At 36.9% G+C, this 10,579-nt stretch overlaps 1 protein-coding gene across 2 annotated transcripts; it reads right to left on the bottom strand.

Moving 5' to 3' along the window:
* Positions 1–752: 752 nt before the first annotated feature.
* Positions 753–10,579, bottom strand: eno2 (enolase 2). 2 transcript variants are annotated; one of them, XM_043218041.1, is made up of 12 exons: positions 10,428–10,579; positions 8,100–8,185; positions 7,707–7,802; positions 7,478–7,536; positions 6,507–6,576; positions 5,625–5,758; positions 5,288–5,510; positions 4,997–5,194; positions 3,918–4,119; positions 3,723–3,831; positions 3,570–3,628; positions 753–2,650 (listed from the first exon to the last, which is right to left on the bottom strand). In XM_043218041.1, exons 2-12 carry the CDS (start codon positions 8,182–8,184, stop codon positions 2,581–2,583), a joined length of 1,305 nt encoding a protein of 434 aa, XP_043073976.1. In that variant the 5' UTR covers position 8,185; positions 10,428–10,579; the 3' UTR covers positions 753–2,580. The 2 variants fall into 2 exon arrangements, with proteins under 2 accessions (XP_043073976.1, XP_043073978.1); XM_043218043.1 differs by lacking the exons at positions 8,100–8,185; positions 10,428–10,579 and adding an exon at positions 6,833–7,002 and having other exon boundaries at positions 7,707–7,780.

The following is a 10,579-nucleotide window of genomic DNA, read 5'->3' as shown; positions in this document are numbered from 1 at the left end:
TCTTCTTGTGTTTTCTCTTTTTTTCTGATATAATCACATAAATGCTGTGTTCTGAAATGGTGTACAATTGTGGGGTGGGTTTTTTTTTTTTGTTTTTTTAGCTTTTTTGCATCATTTTCATGTTTTTACAATTCCTTTTATATATCAAGATGCATCAAGTTTGCATTTATGTATTTGTTTAAAGTAAAAACACTAATTCTGAAATGTTATTACGAATTTAAACATTTAAATATTTTTATTTTGTTGAACGTTTTAAAATGTATTTCTGTGACTTCAGTGTCATATGATCCTTCAGAAATATATATTTATTTATTTATTTTAAAATGTAACATTCATGTGATGCAACGCTGTATTTTCAGTATGAACCTTTAGAAATCATTTTAAAATGCTGATTTGCTGCTCAAAAAACAGTTCTTATCAAAGTTAAATCATTTTGCTGTGTAATATTTTTGTGGAAACCGATATACATTCATGATTCTAAATGAACAGGAAGTTCAAAAGAAATCATTATACACGTCTTAACTGACACTTTTGGTTCATTTAATGCCTTCTCAGTGAATAAAAGTAGTAATTCCTTTTAAAAACTTTTTTTTTTTTTTGAACGAGTTTTCTAATGTAGATGACAAGAAATAAAATTTTAAAACCCATTAAAACACCATCTTGTTCTATAATTGAGTATCTAAACGGCGAAGAGCCATTTAAATGTCCTCTGCTTTTAACGACGAGAAGAAAACACACTTAGGGACTCGAGGTTGACGAAAGTAATGACAGCTTTATTATTCCATAACATTATTCGCTGACAGGCTTGTCAGTTATTTATTTATTTTTTTTTTAATTTTCTCTCCGGCTCGCTTTCTTTTCCTTCTTTCACCACAGTAATCTCACAAAATGATTAAAAGATAAGTCATGAGGGAGGAAAAAGATTTCGGGTACGGGGGAACAAGCCAAGTCATAACCACAAGAAGGCAGAGGGGGGGAAAGGAGACGGATGAAACACAGACTGCGAGTCCATGGGGGAGAGAATAAGGAGTCGTGTGCGTTGAGGGTGAGACTTTGCTACACAAATGTGAGTGAGTGAGTGAGTGAGTGAGTGTGTTTGGTCTCTATTCGTGTAAGCGTGTCTGTCGGCCCGGTTCTTCAATCAGATCCGTCATCGTGATCGCTGCGTCTATCTTTCTTTCGCTTCTGGATGTAGATCGTTCATCTCAAAGCAGAGGTGAAATGTGTCCTTCCTACAGCCGTCTCTTCTAGATTTGGACAGTGCTAGCCCCGCCCCAAACACAACGGACGGCTCACTTACAGATCGTTTTATTCAATGCCAAAAACCTCCACTTCCCCCTTTAGTATGGAGATCCAGGGTAAAAAGGGTAAAAAATGTGAAAGTACATTTTAAGAGTCATCTCACGAGAAAATGAAGATTAGGGAGCTCTTGAATATAGTCGTTCCTATTCTTACGAGTGATATGTGAACTTAATGTTCGATCTTTAGATTTCATTCTCATTATTTGCCGTATTGATCCATGTAGGGACCATACTCAGTATATATATATATATATATATATATATATATATATATATATATATATATATATATATATATATATATTAGACTTTCCAAATCAATGACGATGATATACACAAACAAATATATTCTACACATATTATTTTAAATGCTTTATATACTAAAATGAAGTTTTATTTTTTGATGTCAGAGGTTAAAACACCTTATTTTATTTTATTTGTTGATCTGAATGAATAAGAGTTTGTTTTAACAGGCTCTTTTTTTTCTCAGCATGCTTTTGGGTCAGCGATGGACACAAAAAACAGCATCTGAGAAAGAGAGTATTGTTTGATAAAAAGCATCTAACGCCCTGGGCAAATGAACTGTCTTTTAGAGTAAATACTGGACCCTGAATTCTTCACTGTCAATCATCTCAGCGTGATTATCTCATTGAAAAACCCACCGCTGCATAAATAGTCACTTAGCTATTCGATTTCTCTACTCTCCTTTTTCCAAAATATATTTATTTTTTGCCTAGTTCTCATGCAGTGAACCATAAAAATTACATTTGAGTGTGGCAAGTCAACCTAGACAGTGTTTTTTTGTTTTTTTTACGTACATACATTTCACATCTAAACTGAAGCTTAATTTTAAAGATTACACCTGATTAAAATAAATCTCTACTTTTAGTCCATCTGAGTTAAATGCTTCTTTTTAAAAGCCTTCGCCCTTGTTAAATTCAAGGTCCGTGTTTCTGAATCATACGCATGCATGTCCACCCTGTGCACATGTTTTAAAGCCCGTCGAGTAATTCAGTATCACTTGTGCATAATGCTGTTCGGTTCGGGATCCACTGTGCATAATATTTGGTCTATCAAAGCCTGTCCGCAGTCCGCTTCAGTTTAAATATATACTTTGAGTGTCTGAGTAAGTCATCTTTTGTATTTCAGTGCAAATAGTGCTGTTATAATGCATTTTGAACGATTTGAGGGGACGTCAAGGGCAGTCGGTCGGTTCAGTGCAGTACATACTCTGTTTGTCAGTTGTTTTTTGTGTGATTTCGGGGTGGTGACGTCAGTATCACAGAGCGCTAGGGTTTCTGAAATTGTGCCCGGCGAATCGAGCCTGATCGCCCAGTTCTTCTTCAATCCTGTGAGGCAGGGAAAAAAAAACAGACAGATTGGCAGAGATGGACTTGGATTAATTATACGGGAACAGGAGGTGACAGAGAAACAGCTAGAAGGCTGTAATCAACAATGTTAATCAAAGTAATTATTGCTTTCTTATGTGGACAACGCTATTTTTGAGACTGGGACTTTTTCAGTCAGTTGCAAAATCAACCATTTTTGAAGGAAACTGACTTTAGTAAATGAAAGTCTATTTTTTTCCTATTTTAACAAAAAATTGCATGGAGAATGAAGGAGCAAACTATTCTAGCAGCACTAAAGTCAAATAAATAAAATCGTCATTTGTTGCTTTACCAGGGTTTCTGTGGTTATCTAAAACTAAAAACATTAAAAACTGTATTATATTGTTATTACTTTATATTTATATTTATTATATTATTATACTTTATATAATACAATTTAATTATTGGTAAATTGGTAACGCTACAATAAAATTTTATTTGTTAACATTTGTTAATGTATTAAATAAGACATACAATGCATTTATTACACTATTTATTAATCTTTGTTAATGTTAGTTAATGAACTTTTTTTGTTCATGTTAGTTCACAGTGCATTAACTAATGTTAACAAACACAAGTTGTGGTTTTAATAATGCATTCGTAAATGCTTAACATTATTGTTAAGTAATATTAATTAATGAACCTCTAATGAAAGTAAAACTAATTAAAAAATAATATTAAAAAATCCTGAGTATTATTAAACATATTAAAAATCCCTGAAACCTAAAAAATGCATATATAAAATATACTGAAATATATAATTTTATATATATATATATATATATATATATATATGATAAAAACATGAACTTCAGCAACAGTGTGTATTTGACAAAACAAAATTCCGGTTTGATCAAAAATAGACTGAAAGCTCTCTTGCCTCATAAGTTGGTTGTATTTTGCGAGACGCTCAGATCTACACGGAGCTCCTGTCTTTATCTGAAAGAAAAGAGAAAGAGTGTAAGTATCGATTTGATTGAAACGGTTTGGCGAAACGTATCCTCTTTGTACATAATGGTAACACTGTGTGTACCTGTCCAGTGCAGAGTCCCACCACTAGATCAGCAATGAAAGTGTCTTCAGTCTCTCCTGAGCGATGGCTGACCATCACGCCCCATCCGTTGGCCTGAGCGAGCTTACATCTGAGGGACGCACAGTGACACATAGTTCAAAATGAGAAGATTAGGACGCTGGGTCGTGATTCTTAGATTGACGTATAGTTACTCACGCCTGGATGGCCTCTGTGACCGTGCCAATCTGGTTGACCTTCAGGAGCAGACAGTTGCACGCGCGGTCTTCCGCAGCCTTCTCTATCCTCTTTGGGTTTGTCACAGTCAAGTCGTCGCCCACGATCTGGATCCCCACGGAGCCCGTCATGTTAGTCCAAGCGGCCCAGTCGTCCTGATCAAACGGGTCCTCGATGGACACCACTAGCAATTGACAAAAGATTCATCAATACTTTACACAAGAAAGCATTAAATGTGACAGTATGAATAATTATAATGCTACAAAATTATTTGATTTCAAATAAATGCTTTCAAATAATCAATATATCAACTTATCGCACAATATATGTACACGACCTCAATCTTTTGCCGTTTCTCGTACATAACGTGATGTAGTTATCTAATATTTTGATACTTGGTTTCCATTGGCTTAATGTTTTTAAGAATTAAATATTTGTTGTTAATAGAAAGTGTGTAGGCCTTCTTGCATTATTATGCTGTTTTATTAGGATTATACATTCAGACAATTCAGAATTATTTAGGGGGCGATATATTGCCAAACAAAAAAAGTTGTTTTCATGACAGGCCTAGTTCTGAGTAAATTTCAAATTTTAATAATATTTCACAGTATTACACTTTTTTGGATCAGTTAAATGCAGATTTGTTAGTGGAAACCTTATTTTAATTTAAAAACACGGAAAAACTTTAGGACAGTAAAGTATATATATATATATATATATATATATATATATATATATACTATATTATATATCAATATACTGGTTTGCATAAAAAAAGGTTAGATGAACTATGCAAAGATAAAACAGTTATATATAATAATCTCATGCTAACTAATTTAACTTTTAAGCGTTAGCAAAGGGTGTGGTAATTAATTGTATTTTAATAATAGTAATTAAATTCATTTCAATAATGACAGTTGTCCCCAGAGTCTAGGTGGATTAAAGTAAATGAAAAAACGCACTGTGTATTACTGAATTTACAACAAAGCAAACCGAGAAACAAAGCCTCCAAACCTTACTATACCTTAATTCCTTCATATCTCATTTTATTTCCAGTTTACCTGGATAATCGTTGACAAAGGTCTGGTAGATCTCTAACAGCTCATCGCTGCTGATGTGTCTGTCTGGGTTTGGAGGAGACTTGAAGTCCAGGTCGTACTTGCCGTCACGGTAGAACTCAGAGGCAGCTACATCCATCCCAATCACGATTTTATCTGTGAAGCCGGCCTTGTCTATGGCTGTCTTTATCAACTCAAGTGCTGTGGAGGCGTGATAGAGCCAGTAATGGATAAGTTGATTATGATGGAATTGGATCACACGCTCAAGGCTTTTCTAGCGAGTTAGAAACACACCTTCGCTGTTCTCCAGGATGTTTGGAGCGAATCCTCCCTCGTCGCCGACGTTGGTGGCATCTTGGCCATACTTCTCCTTGATGACACCCTTCAGCGTCTGGTAGAGCTCGGCTCCGACACGCAGGGCGTCACGGAATGACTCCGCCCCCACAGGAAGAACCATGAATTCCTGCATTGCGAGCTTGTTTCCAGCGTGAGAGCCTCCGTTGATGACATTAAACGCCTGACAAACGGATTGAGAAGATGCGCTTAGTGAGTCTATTTCCATACGTAATAAGAGAACATAGCTACAGATGTGCATTGTGATGTCATGCATTTGAGTAATGGGCTTTCTTACAGGAACTGGCAGCACTAGTTCTGTGTTTCCTGCCAGATCAGCAATATGACGATACAGAGGGACGCCTTTTTCTGCCGCACCGGCCTTGCAGATGGCCAGAGACACTCCCAGGATGGCGTTTGCTCCAAACTGGGCTGTGGGCATGATGAACAGATTTCAAATGAAGATCATATTTAATAATTATCTAACTATAATTTTTGTATAGTCTAGTATTTTAAACTAAACTAGCATTCAAAAGTAAGATTTTTTTATTTTATTTTTTTTAATGAATTTTTTTTTAATACTTGTATTCAACAAGAGCGCATTAAATTGATTAAAAAGTGACAGTAATTTATAATCTCACAAAATCTTTCTATTTCAAATTTAAAACTTTTCTTAAAATAATTCTGGAAACAATGCATCACAATTTTCGCAAAAAATATGAATAGAACGTTTCTAAATGCATTTTAGAATGATTTCTTAAAGATCAGGTTAGACATTACATTACATTTTTTTTTTAAAAGTTATTCTAATGTTATTTTTATTATGACTTATGATATTACAAATAAGTCTCCTAAAAATGCAAGACTCTTTCATTATTTACTCATTTACAAATTTGGCATCACTGACAACAAATCTGGCACAACACACGTTTTAATATAAGCTACAGTGGAGGGTATGATTTACAATAAATTAATAACAATTTGGTTATGGTTTGTAAGCCTTCAAAAGACTTGGAATATAGCAAATAAGGTGTACTGACATATTGAATTGTCACTGTATATGCATTTCTACATAATAAAGAATATCATACAGGTTTGGAACACCATTACGTTGAGTCAGTGATGGCTTAATTTCTATTTTTTAACTGTGCTTTTTTTATCATTTAAGATAATAACTCACATTTGTTCTCTGTGCCGTCCATCTCGATCATCATGTTGTCCAGTTTCTCCTGTTCCACCACACTGATCTCCTAAAGTTCACATCATGAAGATAAATCTCTCAAGGTTATTAAAATACAGCGACTGGTGCGTAATAAAAATGTTGTGTAATCATTAGCCCTTTGCTGCTGTGAAATTGACCTCGTTAACATCGAATCATCATCGAATGAAAAAATTAGCATTATTTGAGTTTTTAGCTTTTGCACTGTTGACATGGGAGTATCTGTAACTTAAAAAAGACGTGAATATGAAAGAATGGCATGTGTAGATCAGAATGAAAATCAAGACCTGGATAATAGGAGATAATTGTGTCTCTGCCTTTGGTAGATTGGTAGCAGTGGGACCTGTTTTAAAATCCCCTGTTATAAGTAAACGAGTATAAAAAAATGAAAAGCAAAATGATTAAGAAAAGTGCAGGGGTGGGATCTGATTCTGATCCCATCTGATCGGAATCTGATCTGTAAAACAAACAAACAAACAAATAACAAATAATTAAATTAACAATTGCTTAGGATTAAACTGCGACAAAACAAACAGATTTTAAACTATTGGGAAAGTGGCGACAAATATCTGGAGAAAAAAAAAAACGGCATGGAATGAAAAAACATAGGAGCCTGTAAAATAATGTAAATCATAGTGAAAATGCATTAAATAACAAACTTAGTTGTGCTCCCATTAAAACCAAGTATATTTTCAGTGTAAGTTGATCATTTTTTCTTTAGATCTATATATACTGCAGTTATATATATACTGCAATTATATATACTGCAATTAATGCTCTTCTCAGCTTAATTCTGACCATTTCCAGAAATAAGCAAATGTGCGCAAAAATGCACTGCATATGCATTTCTTCTTGCGCTGGCTGAAAATTGTTTGGTTATTTGTAATAAAAAAACAACGTCTATTAAACTAAACCATTCTCTTTTCACTTACAGATGCGATGAGGGCTGGTCCAAGAGTGTCATTAATGTGACCGACAGCCTTCAGTACACCTTAAAACAAAAGAGAAGCGAAGAATATAGGTCGTGGCAGGTAAAACTGAAGATAAAACTACTGCAGAAGGCTTCGTTAAAACGATCCGTTCAGATTAAACTGATTTAATGTTTTATATAGTGATGGTTAATAGAGCCAGTGTTACAACGGAGCATCTGTGATCGCTCACCTTTGCCCTTGTAACGGCTCTTGTCTCCATCTCTGAGCTCCAGAGCCTCATAGATGCCTGTCGATGCTCCGCTGGGCACCGCAGCCCTAAACAGACCTAAAAAAACACTGTCACTTTAAATCTGTCATTTATTTGCAGCAGTCAACAATACATAATGCATTCATATCCGAGTGATAGATCTTTTTAGACATTTAATTTTGCCTCTTAAAAAATAACTTTTTTCAAAAAACGATTTTCATTTTTTTATTTCACTAGATTTAATTTAGAACTGAATTCAGCATTCGTGCATTTTTGCAGATGCTTCTAATAAATATGTAGTTTCATGACATCTGAAAATTGTTATTTAATTTACACTGTAGACAGCAAATCAATTTCGGGACTCTATTGATTCACCTTTATCGGTTCTCAGGTCTACCTCCACTGTAGGGTTTCCCCGAGAGTCCAGGATTTCCCTGGCAACGATGCTCACAATGGACATCCTTAAACACAAGAGAGAAAACAAGAGAGAGGGAACGAGGTAAACCTCTGCTGACTCTAACTGGACATGACGTTTAGAAACTGTGTGTCCGTAACACCCTTTAATTGACCTTGAACGAGCAAGACAAACATCTAAAAGTGAGAGAGTCCTCCAGCATTTCAGCACGAACACTATTCTGCACCACCCGCACCTGCAATAAATCTGTTTTTACATTCAAAATGACGCTCACATGCAAAAGGCATACATTTAAAGGAATAGTTCACCTTAAAATTTTAATTCTGCCATCAATTACTCAGCCTTGAGTAGTTCCAAATCTGTATTAATTTATTTGCTTTTTAAAAAATATCTTCCTTTGTGTCCAGCAGAACCAATTGATGACAGAATTTTCAATTTTGAATGAACTGTTCCTTTAAGTTTATTTTAATAGAGAACATGTATTGCATGATTCAAAAACCACTCACATGATGATTATTTTGGAGACATGCTAGTGCAATTTGTCGCTTTTGTCAGTTTTGGTGCACAAAATCAGTTTTGCATAAAATAAAGTGCTGACAAAATTTCTCTTATAGAAAGGCAGCTTGGTTTGGCTTTCTGTGCACAAAATGCATTAGTGTAAGTGTTTTTTCTCATTAAATACTGTCATTTAGTCCACAGTTAGTCAAAGAGTTGATAAAAATGCATTGGACCTCCAAAAGATCCAAATCTTTATGTTTTTTTAGTCGGTAGCCTTTTGGGCGGAGCACCACCATTTACTTTTCCCAATCCCCCTCCCATTTCACTTCCTGTGACTTTTACACTGTCCTACGTTAATGAAGTCAAAAAAACACCAAAATAAATACATTGGGGAAAAAATCTTGATGGTATTTTTTTTTCTGAAGGAATGCCGATTCGATATCAAACACTCAACATCACATCCACTTGCAACCCGTTTTACTTCTGTAACGTGTTTAAATTTGACATAAAAGAAAACGAAAGCAGGAACGGATGGGATCATGAATGGGTTTTGTACAAGAATGTGATTTTGTTAGCTATTTTGTAACGAGCTAAAAGGAGAATCATTTATTGAACGAACATTACATTTTGATTAAAGATTAATGCGCACTGATTAATCATTCAGAAAAAGACCAGGAATGTACATTAAGTGGCCGTTTCGACTTATCCCTCAATGTCTATCCAAACACATCACGAATGCCAATCAATCTGATGGCTTTGCGAATGGAACCGGTTTTCTGGAACATTCGGTTCCAATGAGAGACGCGTACGAACCGTTCCACAATGCCACGCTGGCAGCCAATGAAATCCCAGAACATGCAAATTGCATTCTAAATATGCCACGACCGACATGGGCGCACGTGTCACCTTGCTAATGGAACGCGCGTCTCGTAGCACCGACCACCAGCGTTTGAACCTGGGGAGGAGGAGGAGGAGGAGGGGCTTTATTTGTAGCGACAACGCTGGCATGTATGCCCGCAGGTGCCACGGTACGAGCAGCTCCCGATCGCGCATCCAAATCCGGACGCTGCTAATTTGCGCCGTGCCGCTGCGATACTGCAGCAACCGTGCTGTCAGCAGATATACGGAGGGGAGGGGGCGATCTGCGGAGGGTGGGGTGGGGAGCGCGGAAAAGTGGCGTGATGGGGCAAGAAAAAGATAAATTATTTAACGTCCCTCTGGCGAAAAGAACAGCTTTCTGGAGCATCGGTCGCACGATCAGGACGATTGTTCGTTTTGGGGGCTGTCACGTGACAAACGAACGACTCGGAACTCTCGAGGTGAACTAATCGTTTGCTTTTCTCATCATTTGCTGCGCGAATGACTTCGGTGCAATTGATCATTTTTCTCCGCTCGGATGCAAAATGGGAACGATTTTGCAGTGAGAGCAGATTGGACACACACTGATAGCAGACGTAGCCCGCATAGAAACAGTAAAGCAGACACATAGTGCGGGATCCATCTGCCCGACCCTTCACCAGCGGGCACCAGAAAACACCGCCACCCAAATTCACATCCAGCATCCCGGCGTAAAGAAACGCCTCCGCGTGCGACTGTCTGATCTGCGGAGGCGCGCGCTAAAATCAGCCATGTCCTGACATTATAATAAATAAATGTCGATGCATTAATGCAACGTTCACAAAATCATGCCCAACCTGAATAATCTATACGCCAAACCGCCGCGATGGCATAGGTGCGCTAATGATGCAAAGGTGCGAAAGCCAAAATAAAGGCTTTGGTGCGATGCTTACCTGGCGTCAGTGCGCGTAGCCCTGCGTTAGGCGAGCCTGGAAGTGTCGAGCTGCGGAAGAGAGAGGCAAAACAGAGCGAGGGTGGGTGGAAACCAGAATGAGAGCGAGATGAGAGGAGAAACAGAAGGGGGAGGGGATGAAAAGATGAGTCA

The sequence above is a fragment of the Puntigrus tetrazona genome, chromosome 19 (assembly GCF_018831695.1).
Source record: "Puntigrus tetrazona isolate hp1 chromosome 19, ASM1883169v1, whole genome shotgun sequence".
Lineage (NCBI taxonomy): Eukaryota > Metazoa > Chordata > Actinopteri > Cypriniformes > Cyprinidae > Puntigrus > Puntigrus tetrazona.
This window is presented reverse-complemented; position numbering and strand designations above follow the sequence as displayed.